Raw genomic sequence first — 20,319 nt, 5'->3', positions numbered from 1 at the left:
AAATAGCAAACCACTCCAGTATTTTTGCCAAGAAAATCCCAACTGGGGACACAGAGACAGATATAACTCAACAAAAATGACAAAAAAAAAGGTCTTTATGCTGGACTCACTAAGGATCCTTATACATTAAAACTATTTAAGAATGAAAGGTGCCATAGAAACATGACCAGATAGGTGACTGTGGGTATCTTTTAGTTGAAAGAAGTACAAGCATCACCTTGTTCCTAAAAGAGCCCCTTGGGTTAACTAAAATCAGGCAGCCTTCTTATTAATAGTAACCAGATGATGTTCCCCTCAGCAAAAAAAAAAAAATACTATGAAATAGCACAAGTGCCATTTTGACAATTAGACATGAGGAATGTTTTATTAAATAAAAGTAGATTGCCTTCCTTCCTCTGTCTCTCTGAATGAGATGTATTATCTCATGGATACAGGAGCAAGCTGATTCCTCATTCCCCTGTTCTCCTCTAGTTACAGGATAGAGAATCATACATTGCCCTTCTAGTTGGAGCCAAGTATGGAATCAGCCAGATTATTAACAGTAAACTCAACATTATGTCCACACTGGCAGAGTTCGCAAATATCAGCCAAGTAGAACTGATGGAAGAGTCGGAGAAAGTGAGCATGGTCAAAATTTATCTTCAGGATGTCAAGGTAACTAAAGTTTGACAATTCTGTGTATCAAAGTTCCAAAGCTTGTCCCCATCGATCTTCTATGGAGCAAGAGATATTATAGCTTTAAGATTAAAATAGTAATTGGTACAGAAATAAAATAAAAGACGAAGTATCTGTACATTGTCCACTAGTTACAATGAGGACTGCCTCCTGGGAAGGTTCAGAAATGTTTCCATTGCCTGAAACAAAATATAAAACCATTATAATGGGAAAATAAACCATTGGGGAAATTGCCATATGGTTGTAAAGACTAGATGTGAGGACCAGGAAATTATACCATATGCACACAGAGTCAGATCAATTGCTCTAGAGGTTAGATTGAGGATGTTATTGTAGAAACTGAAATTGGGAGATTAACTTGGAATGCTATCCTGCCTCTATTTTAGAAATCCTAAATCTATCCTGCTTCTTTTTTTGGCACCTAGGGATGACAATTTTACTGTCCTCTCCCGTCTCAACTTCTTCTCTGCCCCTCTCTTCTACTTCAAATGAGATATTTGTATAAGCTCTTAGTACAGTGCCTGCACATAGTAGGTGGTATGTAAATACCTATTCCTTTCCCTTCTCCCTCTTCTCACTACATTGTCTTTTCAGATTCAGTGATTCAAGGGAAATGGTGTAGGGAGAGGTTAGGGAGTCGTAGGGTTAGTGGTTGTGTTGGGAAGGGGGCCTTGCTTTGAAGTGTTTGTGTTAAAGAAGGGGAGTTACCCTGAGGAAGGCAAAAGGGGCAAACCTTCCCATCTCTACCACAAGTACCCTTATATGGTCATTCATTTCATTACCAATATGGCAGTGCTAGAATGTGGGCCATGTGTAGACACTGTTGTTATCTTCCCAAAATGTTCTTGTCCTTAGATAAATATTAGATCTTGTTTTACCTTTGAAGCTTCTCACTCTGTTGCTGGAATCTAATAGTGCTAAAGACCTTGCCTGCCTCATTGCTGGCTACTACAGACTGTTTGTTGACTCGACTGCCTCCATATTCCTCTGGGGGAGAAATAAACAAGTTCATCGGATTTCTGCAGAAGAAGGTAAGACGGTGGGCTGTTTGAAAGGATCACAACAACAGGCTTGTTTTTCTGGCCTCAGAGAAAGTTGTGATTCAAAATAAGATGCTGCATGAGCAGCTGAATGCTTAGGGGGCAGCACTGTATTCCAGGAGTTCAAAATATGCCTTCTATAAAGGGTAAATGTCTCCTGTTAAGGATAAGTTAGGGAAGAGAAGGTTTTCCTTTCAACCAAAACACCAAGAAGCATTTTGGTGCTTACGTTTGTGTGCCAGGCACCGCTTGAGGTGCTGATGATAGAAAGACAAAAGCAAAATCGCTCCTACTTTCAAGGATCCTACCTACACATATATGGGCATATATAAAATACTTGCAAGGTAATCTTGGTGGGGTAAGAAAGGCATAGGGATAGGGAACCTGAGGCCTCAAAGCCACATGTGCCCCTGTAGGTCCTTAAGTGCAGTATTTTGCTGTGGGGACCACACTTGAGGACCTAGAGGGCCACACGTGGCCTCAAGCCTGCAGGTTCCCTGTCCCTGTAACTAGCAGCTATGGGAATCAGGAAAGGATGCAGAGGTGTATCTTGCAGAAAGGATGCTTAAGGTGTATCTTGAAAGTAGGCAAGGAGTTCCAACAGACAGGTGGGGAAGGAGAGCATTCCAGACAGGCAGGAAGGTGACACAGTGGATAGAGCACTGGGTCTAAAGTCAGGAAGACTCACGTTCAAATTTGACCTCAGAAACTTATTAACGATGTGACCCTAGGCAAGTCACTTCACCTTGTTTCTCTGTTTCCTTATCTGTAGAATGAGCTGGAGAAGGAAATAGCAAAACACTCTAGTATTTTTCTAAGAAAACCCCAAATGGGGGTCACAAAAAATCAGATATGACTGAAACAACTGAATTACAGGCATTCCAGTGCAAAGACATGGAGATAAGAAATTGAGATCCATGTGTAAGGAAGAAAGAAGGCTAGTTTGGTTAAACCTTAACATGCCCAAAAAGAAGTAATTAGTATAGCTGGAAAGGTAGGTTGAGACCAGATTGCAAAGGACTTTAAAGGCCAAGCAGAGTGGTTTATGATTTATTCTAGAGGCAATGGGTAGCTATTGGAGTTTACTGAGAAGGGAAGTAGCAGGCTCAGACCTGCACTTAAGGAAAATAACTTTGGCAGGTGTGTGGAGTAGAGGGAAGAAGAGACTTGAGGCAGGGATACATATTGGGAGGTCAAGAAAAAGGTGACGAGAGCCAGAACAAAGGTTCTAGGAACAGCAAAAGGGCCAATTTGGCTGGATCATAGAGTGTGTGGAGGGAAGTAATAAGACTGAAAAAGTAGGATAGGCTAGGTTGAAAAGAGCTTTAAATGAAAAACAAAGGACTTTATAGCTGATCTTCAAGGTGCTAAATGGGCATCTACTGGAGTTGAATGAGTAGGGGATTGACATGGTGAGAACTATACTTTAAGAAAATTACTCAACAGCTGAGTGGAGGACCCATTGAAATGGAGAGATCTGAAACAGGGAGACTAACCAGAAGGTGATTGCAACAGTCCAGGTAATAATTGGTAATGATTGGTGTGATTTGACTGACTGATGGGAATAGTGACCCTATGAATAGAAAGAAAGCAATGAACACCAGGGGAGGTTGCAGAGACAGAAATGACAAGATTTGGCAGCTGCTTCCATATGTGGGGTGACCAAGCATGAGAAGGAAAGAATGACACCGAAGTTGCAAATCTTAGGTGACTGGAAAGATGGTAATGCCCTTGACTAAAGTAGGAAAGTTGAGAAGAGCAAAGGGTTTGGGAGGAAAGACAACAGAGTTCAATTTTTCAGCACAGCTGGGGTTAGTCATACAAGACTTAATCTGCTTCAAAGTTCCCATTTAACCACTGGGACCTGGGAGTAGGGACAAAGGGAGAATTCTGGAGATTTCATCAGTGCATGTAATTCCCCAGTATGGAAACTCCCCTCATTAATACAAATCGGCAACTCATTGGTTCTAAAAGATTAACTTGACAATAGTTAAATAACTAATAATAATTAACAGCCAGCATTTAAATAGTGCTTTAAGGTCTGCACTTCACATATGTTGTCTCCTTTGATCTGCATAACAACCCCATGAGGTAGGTGCTCTTATTATTCCCATTTTATAGATGAGCAAACAGAGGCTCAGAGAGGTCACGCAGCTAGTAAGAGTGTGAGGCAGGATTCAGACTTCTGTCTTCCTAACTCGAAGTCTAGCATCTTACCCACTGTAGCACCCAGAGGCCTGTTTCAGACAGGACACTTGAGCCCAGGTTTTCCTAACTCCAGCACTGATGTTCCATTTATTAAATCACATCTGGCCCAAGACAAACCATAGTGTAGATAAATTTATCTTGGGTACTCTCCTTCACTCTCTTTCCCCTGTTATCCTACCCTCAGAGAGAGGACTTTCTCACTGTCCTCTGGGAAAAGATCATATAATGATTATTTACACCTTAGTTTTAATTTTAAAGTACTGCCCCTGAAAGAATTTTAATTTGAAGCCATATATCTTACTGTAGAATGAAAGGTTTTGTCTCCTGGAATTTCAGGCCTCAGTAAGGTCCGTTGAAAAGGTATTTGGGAGGTCAGAGGACCTTTATCTGGAATCCCTCCAATCTTATCACCTACCCAGGCTGGCCTTGAGTTGGATGCTGCCAAATAGGTGGTACAGTGAATAGAGGACTAGACTTGGGGCTCAGGAAGACGTGAGTTCAAATCCTGTTACAGACATGTATTAGCTCTAGGCACTTAACTTCTCTCAGGTTCATTTTCCTCATCTCTAAAATGGAGATAATAATAGGACTTATCTCCAAGGGTTGTTGTGAGAATTAATTTATGCAGGTAAAATATTTTGCAAATCTCAAAAGCACTATAAAATACCATTATTGTTCTATACTTTCTACTAAAGGGTAACTTGAGCACTTTTAGGGGATCCGTGAACTTGTATGGGAAAAAAATTACATTTTTGTTTTCACTAACCTCTACATGACATGACTGAGTATTTCCTTCAGTTATGTCAAAGCGTGATTGTGAGAAGGGATCTGCACACATTGCCAGACTGCCAGAGGAGCGCTTCACGAGGTTAAGAATCCTTGTACCTCTCTCTCACAGGTTATGAATCCAGAGCCTGCAGTGACTCCGAGGAATCATCAGAAGTTGACTCTTCCCTGGAGTTCCTTTCAGACAGGCACCCGGTGAAATTTAACCACATAACACCCCTCTGTGAAGAAGAAGAACAGGAAATGCTCAATGAGCAGAAAAATGAGAGTGTCGCCCCAACCGAGGCTGAGAAGAGCACAGGCAACGGAGTTATCAGTGGCACTGACAACACCTCTGAAGGCTCGGATTCAGCCAACACCGAGAGCCGGGGCTGCAAAACCAGTGGTTCTAGCGATTCGATGGATGCCCTGGAAGAGGATGACTTAGACACCTGCTCCTCTAGCAGGCCCGAGGTTTTCCAGTTCCACACGCCCAACTTTAAAGAAAGCTTAGATGAAAACATTTTGCCCTCTCCCCTGGGCATCAAGGAGGGAATGGAAACCAACGGCTTCCTTTGCCTCCTGGAGCTGTCCCAGAGAGCCAGCGCTGTGCTCCAAAAGACAGCGTTCTCCAGCTATCCAAGTGACCTTAAATCAAGTCCAGGGAGTGAGCCGAATGCGTCCACAGCAGACCCCAGGTTATATGATAGCAGCAGCATGGAATATTATAGTCTGTGTTCCAACGTTTCTCCTGCCAGCATCCTCAGCAACAGCTCTGAGAGCAGTTCTTCTAGGAACGGTCCATCTCAGCCGGTTCAGGAGGGGAAAGTCTGGAAAGCTGTTTCAGCCTCAGTGGTAGAATCCTTCCTTTTAAATCCTTCTCCAAGTTTTGAGGACACCAGTTCAGATGATGAATTTTATGATGCAGCTGATAAGCTGACACCCTCAGATTCCCTCTCAGGTGAGCTGACAGCAGGCTATGTCTGTCATTGTTGAGTTTGGAGGAGTGTTGAACAGTGCCATGAGCCCAGGAGGTATTTACTCATTAATAATGGTACCACAGGGCTTAGGGCTTTAAAGATGTACATGGAGTAGAAAATCATCCTTTAAAGAGCCTGTAACTTTACCTAGCTAGGGAAGGCAGAATGAAGTGCTAGAGATCAGGTATTAACAAGTTAAGTGATCTAACTGCCATACAAACATACTTACTGAGAATGACCAAAAATCTTATCTGTAGTGCTGAGACTGCAGCTTTATTGTAACCATCGTTGTTTGGGTACATCATGTGTGATATGTAACTTTGTCTTATAATTTTCTTCCTTTCTTTATTTCTAGATCGTAGCATGGTCCCTACTGAGGAATTGAGTGATCTGGGGTCTAAAGTTAAAAAAAGAGAGAGCTCAGAGGAAGGCCTGACTCCAAGACCACATAAGAGAGAGCCCAGCAGAAGAGTGGGGGTGAAGAAATATGCCAAGACTCTGAGAAAAAGAAGATCTTTCTTACAAACTGACTATACCTCTCAGGTTACCTTTCCTTTGGCTCCATCATATTCCCTGGAAAGTGTAGACCAGATGTGCTACTACGAAAGGGAGCCTTACCTTTCCTTTGCCTCTCACTCACCAACTGTGTCATCATTACAAGACATGCAAGGAGAGCCGGGTCTTCTTGAAACCAAGGCCCTTAGACTACTGACTCCTCCAAGGGAAGCCAAGAGTAAAAACCACTCCTCAAATTTAATGGAAATGGAACCTGAAACAATGGAGACCAAATCAGTCATTGATTCCTTCGTTTCTTCCATTTCAGCTGTTCGCCTCCGGATTGACCCAGAAAATAAAGAAAATTCTAGCGTTGCCCCTTTGACCATGAACAGCACTCCAAGTAGTGTCCCTCATTATCTGTCTTCAGGTTTGTTTGAACAAAATAACCAGTCAGATTCTTCTGAAAAAACCTTTCAGCTTCAAGATGGAAATGTCAGGGTTTGCAAAGACCAAATGGCAGAGCCTCAGGACTATCCCTCCAATTCCTGTAATATGCCTCCAGGAACCAAAGACAGTTTGACAGTCAGCTCAGAGCAACAGGAAGTGAAACAAGGAATTCCAGGGGTCAGTACAAAACCACAATTTGAAATAGGATTCAGGCATTTGTTCGAAAACCCAATACAGGAAACAATTCAGAAATGCCTAGAGCCTTTGTTTTCTTCAGGGGACCAATCCAGAAATAGTAAATGTGTTAAAAATTCAGGAGGGAAAGTACCTTTTCCTGCTATCAAAGACCAAGAAGGGGAACTACTCATGCAACCTTCTTTTGGAGGTGGCAAAAAAGCAGGTTTTTCTATCTGTGACATCAACCAGAACAGTGACCTTTTATTTCAGGAGGAACCCAGGAAAGATTTGGATGAAGGCCAGATTGATGATACAAGTAAAAAATCCTTAGCCAGCGTGAGGCTGTCTTTTGAAAGCAATGATCTTTCTGGTGAAACGGCCCCTCTCTCCAAATGGCAGACACTTGGAACAAAGACTAATCAGGCATCACTGTGGCATATGCAAGAAGAAGACAGAGAAACAGCCCTTCTAGTTAGTATAGGCCAAACCAGCCTCCCCCAAGAGCAGGAGTTATTACTGTCAGAGAAGCATTTAGACTCTGATGCCTTCAATAGGCACCTGTCCATGCCATCAGGCTTGCAGACGTTTCGTGAAGGGAGTTCTGGACCCCAACACCTTGATGATGAAATGAGGGAAAAGGTGCCCCCAAGTGTCACTCTTCTACCTGTGGATTTTAACCAAGGGCAAACCCCATGTCATCCGGGAGATGCTTTCAGGCAGGGAACAGATTACAACCTAAAGAAACTGAAGTGTCCAAACTATTTTCCCTCTGCTCGGGCTGATATTCTAGAAATGGACAAGGAAAGCCTTAGTATCGTGCCTCCTTCTTCGAAGAAGCCTCTCCTATGTTTTGTTCATAAAAACAATCCTAATGTTTCCATAAGTCACAGGTCAGATCGTTCTTTGGATTTTGCAGGAATGAAAGACGTGATCTTACCTAAAATTGGGATGGAGCAATGCAGCTGCCAATTATCCTATGCCACTTGTTTTCGTGGCCCAGACCCTGAGATCGATGATGAGAACTCTGATTTGGAAGCGACCCTCTGCTCAGCCCCCCTCACAACTCCCCCTTCCTCAGGAAGCCAGTATTCTGTGCATTGGAGACCTGAGCTCACCAGAAGCAACAGCTGCAGCAGCGGCGAGCCCCATTTGAAGAATAACTGCCTCTGGTCTGAGTATTACACCAAAGTTGGAAAGCAGCTGAAAGCTGGACTGTGTAAATCCCCAGATGGCTTTTGCCAGCTCCTCGATCATGTGGTGGAATTACAGGGTATTTTAGAACAGTTTGGGGGAAATGGGAACAAACACCCCCAAGACAAATGTGCTTGGTACTTTTCTGAAAACAGGAATTGTCTTTGTACAGGATCCCAGAAGCTCATGTCTAGCTGTCAGCATGTGATTAAAATCGATCAGTCTCCTGAAGAAATGCAGAGTGCAGTGCAAGAGACTTTCCGAAACCTCATCCAACTGATGGGCTTGTGCTTGAAGTTTACAAACTGTGGCCGCTGTGCGAGGACACACAGAGATGTAATGGTGAACCTCAAAGACGTTGTTTGTGCCTACTATCAGTTTGTGCAGGCGGCCAAGCTGACCTGTGAGAGAGGCTACCGAGATTTAAGTGTGAAACTATTAGCACGCCAATGCACAGCCCTCACAGCAGCTGTATTCTGTCTCACCCAGAAGTTCCGGGCATCCATGGCCCTATGAACCTCATCCCACTAGTCCAGTGACTCCTCACCCACCTATGTGGGAATGTCCCTGAGACACAACCCACAAGCATTTACTGTTTAGAGAGTTATCAAAAATAAATGCCTTCATGTTTAATGGTAGTCTGAATCATATGTGTAATAAGGTGTGGTTCACAAGACAACTGCCTTTTGTTGGGGATGGAGTAGGGGAAGACAGAGATATTTGACCTGATTTCCATGATGTAGTATTTTTCATGTTTGGAGGGAGGCAGATAGGATATGGGAATGGGAGAGTTGAAGAGGGAGACATTTTCCAGATGAATACTAGACTGTTCCAAAAAATTAAAACAAATTTCAGACAAAGTCATTTACCATCTCTGTGCCTCAGTTTTCTCATCTATAAAATAAGAAGGCTGGACTAGGTGACCTCTGAGGTGCTAAGTCTAAAAATATTATGATCTTATATATAGAATCATTTCTTTAAAAATTTTAAAAAGTCCATTCCTTTTAAAAAGGCACATATTGAAATCTGCCTTTGTTTAATCTAAAGCTAAGTACCATATTATTTGCATTATCTCTCCCCCAAAATAACCTCACCTGTAAGTATATATTGACTATTAGAAAGGAGAGAAAGCATTTAGGTAAATTGCTGTACCTGCTCACAGGATGAGCTCAGAAGACTCAAGAGGCCCCTTTAGCCTGCAGCATGATTCTTTCACCCTTAGCACAGACTGTGAACAGAACAGTAATTTTTAAAGGTACGCATGGTGATTAAACATTTTTCCTTTTATTTTCAACAAACTGGTATCTCATTCTTCATTAACTTTCTAGTTGTTACAATTACCAACACCTTCATCTCTGTTGAAGGAGCCTGCCCAGCAGAAGTAACAACAATACAGATTTAAAAGTCACATATTTGCTCCAAAAAATAGAAGGGAATGCAGGGAGAAAGCACAGAGACAGCAGCATTTAACCCTGAAAGGGATCCAAGAAAAAGGACCTTGGAGAAACCTTCAAAGATTTCACTTGGACCAACTAGAATTTAATAGAGCTCAAGGAAGAACCCAACCTTTGGATTTAGGCCTGTGAGCTCATCAATATGCCGTACTCGTAAAGACAATACCTCCATAGATCCAGATAACTAGAGATCAGACATGAACCAGTTTTTGGATTTGTTTGTTTCTTTGGTCTGGCCCTGACTTCTCTGGTATAAGGAATGCTTGATCTGGAAACTCCTTCCACCAACGCAAACCAGTGCCTCCTCTATAACTTATAGAGTTCTAGGGCACTCCAGAGTTAAATAATTTGGCCATGGTCACAGAGCTAGTGTATATAAGAGATGCAATTTTGGTAAAGTAGAAAGAGTGCTAGATTAGGAATTAAGGCTCAAATCTTAGTTCTGCTGCTTACTACCTGTGTTACCTTGTGCAAAATATTTAGCCTTTCTGGGTCTCAGTGTCCTCACCTGTAAAGTAACTAAGTTTGTACTCTATGAACCACTAAGGTCCCCTAGTTGTCTCTATCCATCCTCTATCCAGGCCTTTCTGTATACTAGTCTACCACACTGACTCTTATAGCCTTACCTACTCATAACTTAGTAAAAGCAGCGGAATTATTCATAAAGGTGAAGCTGGTAAATGAGTGTGACTTTTATAATTTTGCATGTTGAAACTCTAAACACAAGCTATTTTTCCCCATTCTGTCATGCTTTTTCTACCACTGACACGTACTGCTCTCAGGCAGCAGGTGGTCCTTAGGATAGTAGGGAACTGGTCAATGACAGCCGGGTTCTTATGAGCGTCTGCAACAGGCTCTGGTTGATGCAGCCACTCATGTGGGTTTCAGAGCATGTGCAAGTATTCTATTACTTTTTCCTGACCACTTACCAATGATGATGAAAAAGCCTTTTGATTGGCTGCGAGCCAGAAGGGAAGGTGCAATAACTGGTCAAAGGAGTCTTCCCTTCTCTCTCCCTCTCTCCCTCTCTCTCTCCCTCTTCTTCTCCCTCTCCCTTCCTCCCTCTCTCTCTCCCTCTCTCTCTCTCTCTCTCTTTCTCTCTCTCAGGACTGCTGAAAGCTTCCAGGTGGAGAGATAGTGGTGGTGGCAGCAAGGATCTTCTGCTGCAGCCGTCTCTTTGATTCATTCTTATCTGTTCTTAGATGAATGAGGGTTGTAGATGCAGTGGACTAGATAGGTATGCCATTGTGAGATCTCAAAAGGCCCCAGTCCACAGCACATTTAGCTATGTGATAACAGGATTTCAGAGGGTACCTAATCCAAATCATAACCTGAATCAGAAATCTACTCTCCAACATCCCCTGCAAGTGGCCATAGAGACTATGCTTAGAGATGACTAGAAACAGGGAATTCACTGTCTTTCAAAGAAGTTCCTAATGTTTTTAGAGTTGTTAGGATACTTTTTCATTTATCCATCTTAAATTTTGACTATGCAGCTTCTCCCCACTGGTCCCAGTTCTACTTTCTAGAGCCAAACAGCAAAACAGATCTAATCTGGCTTCTCTTTAAAATTTTTTAAATAGTGTTTTATTTTTCCAATTATATATGAAGATACTTTTTTAACATTCATTTTTATAAGATTTTGAGTTCCAAATTTCTCTCCCTCCTTCCTCCCTAAGATGCGATCACGTACTATATTTCCAATTTAGTCATGTTGTGAAATAAGAAACAGAACAACAGGAAAAAACTTTTTAAAAAAAGTGAAAATAGCATTTTGATTGCATTTAAATTCTCATAGATGTCTTGCCTACATGACCTCTTTTTCAGAGCTAAATATTACCAGTTCCTTCAGCTGATCCTCACATGATATGCTTTCAAGTCCCCATCCTTTGTATGAACCTCTATCTGGCAATGTGCTTATTAAAATGTGGTACTAAAACTGAATGTAAGACTCCAGATGCGATTTAAAGAGCAAAACCATAATTTCCCCTCATCCTGGATTCTGGATATTTATTTGACTGCCATAATGATAACTCAATTTCCGTAGCGCTTTGGCTTACAAAATGTTTTCTTCACAACGCTGGGGGATTTACCTATAAGGAAACTGAGGTTTTGAGAGGATGAGGAATTTGCCTCTTCTAACAGCTAGTGAGTGTCAGAATCAGGAGACAAGGTTTCAAATCTTATCTCAAATGCTTTGTCTGTTGTGCCACACTCTGTAACTTCTCTACAATTCCATTCTTATGACCTGTTATCTAATGAAGCCTCCCTCATCCTCCAGTCAACTGATCTTTTAATGAAATTTTATCTTATTAGATTTGACCCATCATTCAAACCCCTCAATGTATTTTGGGCTCCCAATTATTAGGCATACCCCTTAGCTTTGTGTTCTCTACAAATCTGATAATCGTAGAAATGAGCCCTGAAAGATAATTGTGCTGTCTGTGCTTTTGTAAAATATTTTGAACAGAATATGGCCATGAAAAGACTCCTGTGGAATGCCACTTAATGACCTTCTTCCTGACTGATATCAATCCATTAATCACTTTGTTTTCTGGCTGTAGAACAAGATCGGAATAGGTAGTGCAATGGATGGATTGCTGGACCTTGAGTCCAGAAGACCTGAGTTCAAAACCAACCCCAGAAATTTACTATTAGTGTGACACTGGGAAGACATTTGACTTCCTTCGTTCTCAGTTCCCTCATTCATAAAATGAAGATAATAATAGTACCTACCTCCCAGGGTTGTTATGAGGATAAAATATTTGTAAAGCATCTTGCAAATCTTAAAGTTCTCTATAAATTATGATTATTAGTATTACTTCTTCGGGACAAGGACTATTTTTGTTTTTCCTTTGTACCACCCACACTTAGCAGAAGGCCTGGCACATACTACACGCATAATCATCATTTACATGTACAGAGATATTTATAGTAGCTCTTTTTGTGGTGGCCAAGAATTGGGAAATGGCAGAACAAGTTGTGGTATATGAATGTAATGGAATACCATTGTTCCATAAGAAATGATGAGCAAGTGGATTTTAAAAAAACCTGGAAAGACTCACATGAACTGAGTTGAGTGAAGAGAACAGAATCAGAAGAGCTTTTACATAGTAACAGCAAGATAGTTCAATGAATAATTTTGATAAGACTCATCCCTCTTAGTAATGCAAGGATATAAGACAATTCTAAATAATTCATAATGTAAAATGCTATCCACATCCAGAAAAAGATGTATGGAGTCTAAATGGAGATTGAAGCATACTATTTGCTCATTTTTTGGTTTCTTCTTTCTCATGATTTCTCCCATTGGTTCTAATTTTTCTTTACAACATGATTAATGTGAAAATATGTTTAATATGGAGATATATATAGAGAGAGAGAGAGAAAGAGAGATTGCATGCTGTTTTGGGGTAAGGGGAGAGGAGAGATAGGGAGAAACTTTGGAACTCAATTTTATGGAAGTGAATGGTGAAAACTAAAAATAAACATTTTTTTTAAATGCAGGACCCCCCTCCAAAAAAAAAAAAAACCAAATCACCTACTAATTGATTGATAGAGACAAAATGGAGAAATATAGGCTCAATGATTCATCTCTGTTTTGTCTACAAGGATGATATAAACAACTTTGTTAGATACTTCACTGAAATCTAAGTTTATAGAACTCCCTGATCTATTGACCTAGTAATGCTGTCAAAAAATGATATCAAGTTGGTCTGGCATATTGTTGTACTTTAATTGTTTCAATCATGCCTGATTCTTCATAACCCCATTTGCGGTTTTCTTGGCAGAGATACCGGAGTGGTTTGCATTTCCTTCTCCAGTTCGTTTTACAGATGAAACAACTGAGGCAGACAGGGTTAAATGGCTTGCCCAAGGTCACAGAGCTAGTGAGAGTCTGAGGCCGGATTTGAACTCAGAAAGATGAGTCTTCCTGACTTCAAGCCCAGCACCACCTCACACACCACACTATAAAATCCCCCAAACCCATTCTGGCATGACCTATCCTTAATAAAGTCATTGAGACTCTTAGTGACTACTGCTTGCCTTTTCAGGGTCTCATAAACCATCTGTCCTTTTTAAAATACATACTGGAATTATTTCCAACAATGAAAGTCAAGCTCACCTACCTATAATTTTAAAATATTACCTTCTTTCTCTTTCTGACAATTATCTCCAGCCTTTTGGAACATATCCTATTCTCCATCCTTTTTAAGAGATCACCAGTGGCTGTTCAGGAATGACCCAGGTTCTTGTTTTTAAGAACTTGCTGTTTTGAAACAACAACAGGGCATCTCTAAACAAAACATACGAGCTTTTACCAGGGCAGACAAATGTTTAAATTAAGGTTGCAAATAGCAAAAAACTCCTGCTGGGCAGGTATAAACCTTTTTTGCCTTAGTCTCAGCCCTATAACTAGCACTTCCAAAAGAAGGCTAAGCAGGATAAAATATTAGTTTCACAATGTATGGATAGAGAGCTGGTTTTAGAACCAGGAAGACCTGGATTTAGGTCCCAACATGAGTACAAATGTGCTACCCTCACTTTCTCATAGATTCGATCTCAAAGATTCTTGTTGAAAATCTCAAAGAACCTCAGAACTGGAAGGGACTGCAGAGACCATCACTACTCGTCCAACAAGATCTGGTCTTCACATAAGACATCTTGGAGTTGTGCACCAAATGCTTCTGATACACACAAGTTGTACTGAATGCTTTGCCAAAATCTAAGTAAGTGTATCAACAGCATTCCCCTGATGTGCCCATCTATTAACCGTCTATAAAAAAGCAGAAAATGAGGTTAGACAACCATGATTGGCATTTGATAACACTGACCGGTTCTTTTTGATCACTGGTGCCTAGATGTTCAATAAGCATCTCTTTAATTTGCAAATAACACACCTCAACTATAGTTGTCTCACCAGCTCAGACACCTCCAGTGGGAGGGAATCCACTGTCTCCCAAGGCAACTCAGACCACTTTGAATAGTTAGTTGTTGGGAAGTTTTCCCTAACATTGAGCTGAAGTTTGCCTCTTTGCAAATTCTGTCAATCCCTCTAATTGTCTCTCTGGGGTCCAACAGAACAAAACTAATCGTTCTTCCACATGACAGCATTTCAAAGACCTGAAGATGATAATCATTGTTGTTCAGGAGTCTTCAGTCATGTCTGACTTTTTGTAACCCCATTTGAGATTTTCTCGGCAAAGGCCCTGGAGTGGTTTGCCATTTCCTTCTCCAGGTCATTTTACAGATGAGGAAACTGAGTCAAACCGGGTTAAGTGACTTACCCAGGATCACCCACCCAGTAAGTGTCTGAGGCCACATTTGAACTCCAAGATGAGTCTTCTAACTCCAGGTCTGGCACTTTATCCACTGCATCACCTAGTGGGCATATCCTTCCCTTTTCCCCATGTAAGCATCGCCCTTCCTATATGATACACATATGATATAATCTAGAGCAATAGATTCACACTTAAATAGAAATGAGGTTGCTATACAATACAAAGGAATACCTGTAGGCCACATGTCGGCTTAGTTTCCAAATGTAACATTATCTATGTTTTATCATATTTTTATTTAGTTAGATATTTCCCAATAATGTGGTTTTTTTTAACACTTTTATTCAAAGTTTTGAGTTCCAAATTCTATCCCTCCCTGAGATGGTAAGCAATCAGATGTAGGTTATAAATGTGCAATTATGTAAAACATTTCCATATATTCCAATAATTTTGTATAAGAAAACTTGAATAAAAGAAAAATGAAAGAAAATGAAAAATAGCACGCTTCAGTCTATATTCAACCAATAGCAGTTCTTTCTCTGGGGGTGGATAGTATGCTTCATCATTAGTCCTTTGGGATTATCTTGGAACATTGTATTGCTGAGAATATAGCTGGGTTTTCTTAGCAGGTAGCCTCCCAAATATTTTATATTATCTATAGTTATTTTAAATGGAGCTTCTCTTTCTCTTGCTGCTGGACTTGGTTGGTAACATATAGAAATACTGATGATTTATATGGCTTTGTTTTATGTCCTGCAACTCTGTAAATTTTAATTTTATTTATTTTTTATGTTTTAAGATGTGAACTGTCTCCTTCCCTCTCTCCTCACCCTACCATTTAAAGAAGACCCCCATTTGAGAGAGATATGAGTGTGTGTATGTGTGCATGTATATTTAAATCCGTATTGTGTATACTTCTATTTATCAGTTCATTCTCTGGAGGTGGATAACATCTTTCTTCATGGGTTGAATTGAATATTTATAATACTCAGAATAGCTTGGTCATTCACACTTATTCTTTGAAAAATACTGTTATTACTATTGCTATAACAGTGTTCTCTAAATTCTACTCATTTCACTCTTCATTATTTCACACAAGTCTCTGCATGTTTTTCTAAAATCAACCTGCTCAGCATTTCTTATAGCACAGTCGTATTCCATCACAATCACATGTAAACTTGCTTAGCCATTTCCCAGTTATATGTTAATGTGGTTCAGGCTGCTCTCAGGAGTCTTACGGGCCACATGCAGCTTCACGGGCCGTGTTTTCAACACCTCTGATCTAGAGACCTTCACCATCCTGTTTACCCTTTCCTGAATATTTCTCGCCCTTATCAAGGACCTTCCAAATGTAGCTCAGACCCCCACCCTCCACACAGACTCATTAAAACTACCACCAGGTTTGCACTTTGTTTCAGTACGTATCCAAAACTAGAGTTCATAAGCTTTTTTTTACCAGAACAAACCACAGGACACATTAACTCAAAAAGTAGATATTTAATTAAACAGAATAGCAAGTGAAATAAAGCAAATCTAGTAGCAAACACTAAATGCAGTGATTTTCCAAACCATGACCTCCCAGATCTTCAGGTGCTGCAACACTCTGGGTCTACTCATCACTATCCCAAGGCATTGCAGGTTGGGGAATGAGAAAGGGATGGACACAAGTTGAATCCCCAATGCCCGTAAAGGTCTGTGTCATCATAATAGACTTCCCAGAACAGTAAAAGAGCCTTGTTCATTTCCTCTGGGAGCCAGAGGGACCATTGAGGGGAACTCTGGTATGATCTGAACCAGATGCACCAGGAGTGAAATGCTTCCAGCTGCTGCTTCCACTAAGGGTACTGAATAGGGGCAGCCAAGGGGGAATGATTTATGCCGCTAATTTGGGTATGAACTAGGCCCTCCTTGTTTTCTGTTTTTTCTCCTGAGCTGCCTCCCTTCCATCTTCAGGCTGTGTGTGTCTCCCATTACTTGTGTTCCTGAGGTCTTCAATTTCCCATCCAGGACTTCGGAAACTTCAGCAATGCTTTCTAGTCTCCTGGAAAGCAGCCACCAATCAGTCAATCAAGCACGTATCGAGTGCCTTGAACTAAGGGTACAAATATAGAGAACAAAGCCAGCTCCACTCCTAAAGAGTATGCATCCTAGGAAGGGAGACAAGTTTATATGCAGAATAAATATCAAAAGAATAAAAACAAATAAATACAAGATAATTAAATGCAAGCTAATTCGGAAAAGACAGCTTTAGAAGCTGGGGGATCAGGAAAGGCTTTACGTAGAAGGTCATGGTTGAGCTGTATCTTGAAAGAAAGGAAATTCCCAAGAGACCTAGTTCCTGTATTTCTCCATTATCTTATTCCTTTATAACTCCCTCTGATCAGGGTGAAAATAGTTCAACTCTTCCTTGGTGAAATCCATAGCCACATCTTTGAATGCCATTGCTAGGCTTCCAGGTTGCACAAGGCCTGGAGTCAGGAAGACCTGAGTTCAGTGTAGCCTCAGATATTGATTGCGTGACCCTGGGTAAGTTACTTAATCTCTGCCTGCCTCAGTTTCTTCAACTGTAAATGAGGACAATAATAGCACCTATCTCACAAGACTGTTGTGAGGATCAAATAAGATAGAATTTGTAAAGTGCCTGGCACATAGTAGGTGGTTAATAGATGTCAAATGGCACGGACAACAGTATCTGTCCAAGTCACAACTTTCCTGACTTCCTACTCAAATTTGACCAACTAATCAGTCCACTTCTATATACTCATTAGCTATGAAGGAGACCCATAGCTAAAGTATGAAGGCGTTCTTGAGGGGCTCCACCCAACAGGAAGATATAAAAGCCCCTAAAGCCCATAATATGAATATGGCAGTGTTTGGGGGAGACCTCCTGCATAAATCCAATCTATCAAATCAATGTGTTTAGGAACTTCATCCCCATCCCTGATGGTCGCCAACAGGGAGCCAGCTGTGATGGGATCCATCTTTATGGGGTCAAGTGTGAAATAATAAGATGTGACAGCAGATTTGAGTTGAGGATGACACCAAGGTTGTAAGCTTGGATGACTGGGGAAATGGTGCTGCTCTCAACAGTAATAGAAAGGCTGGGAAGGAACAGGCTGTTGAGGAAGAAATAATGAGTTATGTTTTGGATATGTTTAGTTTTAAACGTCTATTTAGATCCAGTTCAAGATGTCCAGTAGACAACTGGTGATGTGAGAACTACATGTCAGAAGAGAGGTCAGAACTGTACAAATAGACCTGGGAATCATCTGCATAGAGATAAAAACTGGAGGTCACCAAGTGAGATGGTACACAGAGATGCAGCTCTCAAAGTGTGGCCCAAGGATCCTTTGGTGTTCCTGAAACTCCTTCATGGGATTCTTGAGGTCAAAACTGTAGTTATCCCTTCCACATCACAACTTTCCCCATCACAGCTTAGCTATATCACCAGTTGGCATAAAAAATTAAATGGGAATTTTTGGAGAGTTTTATGGAAGCTACAGATGCTAGGCAAAGGTCAGTAGATGACACAGAGCCTATGACCAAATACTTAACCCAAATTTTACAATAAGGCACTGTAAACACCCCATAAAAGAAAAAAAGGAAATGCAGACTTTTTCTCTGCTACGAAGGGAAGGCCAAAAATTTTTAGATGGACTTTTCCAGATCTCAGCGGCACTGTGCCCCTGAATAACTGTATTTTTATAATAATACTAAGATGTTTCCATTTCTAGTGTGATAAATATCAATAGCTATAACTCATAAACAAAAACTCATTGGCAGATCCACAGTGATTTTTAACAGCAGAAAGAGTGTAAAAGTGATTTAAAGAGCATAAATACCCTGAGACCAAAAAGCTTGAGAACCACTGGTTTAGGGAAAAGAAGAGTGCCTAAGTTAGAGCCTTGGGACTCACTTAGAGTTAATTCAAACAATCTGCTAAAGAGCCAGCAAATAAGACTGAGAAAAAAATGGTCAAGCAGGTAGGAAGGGAGGTGAGAAAGTATTGTCATGACAACCTAGGGGGGAAAGAATATCCAAGAGAAGAGGATAATTTAACGGTGTCCAAGACGCTTGGGGGTTTGGGAATGAGGTGGTAATAGTGATGCAAAAGAAGAAAACAGAAACGAGTGAAAAAGTGTTGATGAAACAATTAAAGAGCAAAGAGCCTAACGAAATTCAGAAGGAAACCCGGGCAAACAGAGCTGTCTTATTACCATGTTAAATTTAATACTTTTAAAAAACCAAACTTTGCTACAAAAGTTTGCACTTCCTCCTTTTCCTTCTTTGTATATTAACGTGTTATTGTATAAGTTCATCATATAAAGAAATTTTTTAAAAAAGGAATTATCTAAGACAACAAGGCTTGTATGAAAGTTACAGATTAAATATAGGATGTTCATAGGAAACAAGTCAAAGATACATTTGTGACATTCTATCATGACAGTAACATGCAAGTTCGAGAACTTCAGGATGTGATAAAGGTGTTACAAATCACAAAGACATGAACAGTAGCAAATTATGAGAATTTTCATCTGTTCATAATAGCAAAATTATTAGTATCCTCAGATATCTTGCAATATATGCTAGCATGGACATATAGACAAGTACTCTTAATCAATAGCTAGCAGCTTAGAAGCCTAGTTAATTCAACTGTAGTTATTAAGCTCTTTCTTAATTTTAATTCATCCATAAAATTAGAATTTAACATTCTGGTTCTACAATGATTAACTGCCAAGTGGGGAAATAGTATTTGCATCAGTTATCAATAAAAGTCGGATATCCAGCATCCAATTTATATAGGGAGTACTGTAGTTGTTTGTCCTTCATTCAGGAAGGTGATGCCATGACTTGCAAGTAAATTGGATTTAGGTGAGAGAGGGCTATGCAAAGTCACCAGCCTCACGTTCTCCAGAGCCATCTGAGTCCAATAGTGAGATACAGATCAGGATAACAGGAGATGGCCCCAGTGCTGTGGGAGACCTTTACCTTTTTCAGCTAAGGTCTTTAACAGGTCTCAGTTTGACTGAGACAATATCCATTCAGTGATTAAGGCTAGGTAAGAACTGAGACAAAGAAAAACAAATGTTAAAAATTATTTTAACATGTAACTGGGGAAAAATAAAATAAAATTTAAAAAAAGATAAAAAAGAAATGAGACAAAGAATGGCCTCTTTATCCAGTAAAAAAAAAATCAGTCTGGGAGGGTAAGACTCAGGGTTTCTGGTAAAACAGAAACAACTGCTATTTGTGTTTACTCTGAGCCCATCAGGGCCCAAACAGAAGCTCACTAAGTGGGGCTTTGGGGGGGACCTATAGCTAGCCAATCAATGACAGCCAGGGTAAACTAGGTTTAAGGTGTGTTCCTTAAAGAAAGAAAGAAAGAAATCTAGCCTGTAAACCCCAAGATATCTTGCAAGGTTTCAGCAATCAAAATTTATATTTCTTTGGGCAGAGCACCTAGTGTATAGGATCAGGCCACTCTCCAATAGATGGGTGATCAAAAGATACAAATAAACATATTTCAAAGGAATAGCAGACTATAAATCACCACCAGATTATCCCAAATTATTAATAGTAAGAAAAATACAAATTAAAACAACTC

General features: G+C 40.5%; 1 protein-coding gene across 8 annotated transcripts in view; it reads left to right on the top strand.

The window, feature by feature from the left end:
• FRMPD1 (FERM and PDZ domain containing 1) overlaps positions 1 to 8,614 on the top strand; it is a 224,057-nt gene extending 215,443 nt beyond the window's left edge. For all 8 annotated transcript variants that reach the window (XM_072596761.1, XM_072596757.1, XM_072596756.1 and 5 more), the window contains 4 exons: positions 472 to 654; positions 1,562 to 1,706; positions 4,822 to 5,649; positions 6,024 to 8,614. In XM_072596761.1, the coding sequence (XP_072452862.1) occupies positions 472 to 654; positions 1,562 to 1,706; positions 4,822 to 5,649; positions 6,024 to 8,497 (3,630 nt within the window). In that variant the 3' untranslated portion in view covers positions 8,498 to 8,614. The remainder of the gene's footprint in view (positions 1 to 471; positions 655 to 1,561; positions 1,707 to 4,821; positions 5,650 to 6,023) is intronic.
• Positions 8,615 to 20,319: the final 11,705 nt, after the last annotated feature.

This window comes from Notamacropus eugenii, chromosome 3, assembly GCF_028372415.1.
Source record: "Notamacropus eugenii isolate mMacEug1 chromosome 3, mMacEug1.pri_v2, whole genome shotgun sequence".
Lineage (NCBI taxonomy): Eukaryota > Metazoa > Chordata > Mammalia > Diprotodontia > Macropodidae > Notamacropus > Notamacropus eugenii.
This window is presented reverse-complemented; position numbering and strand designations above follow the sequence as displayed.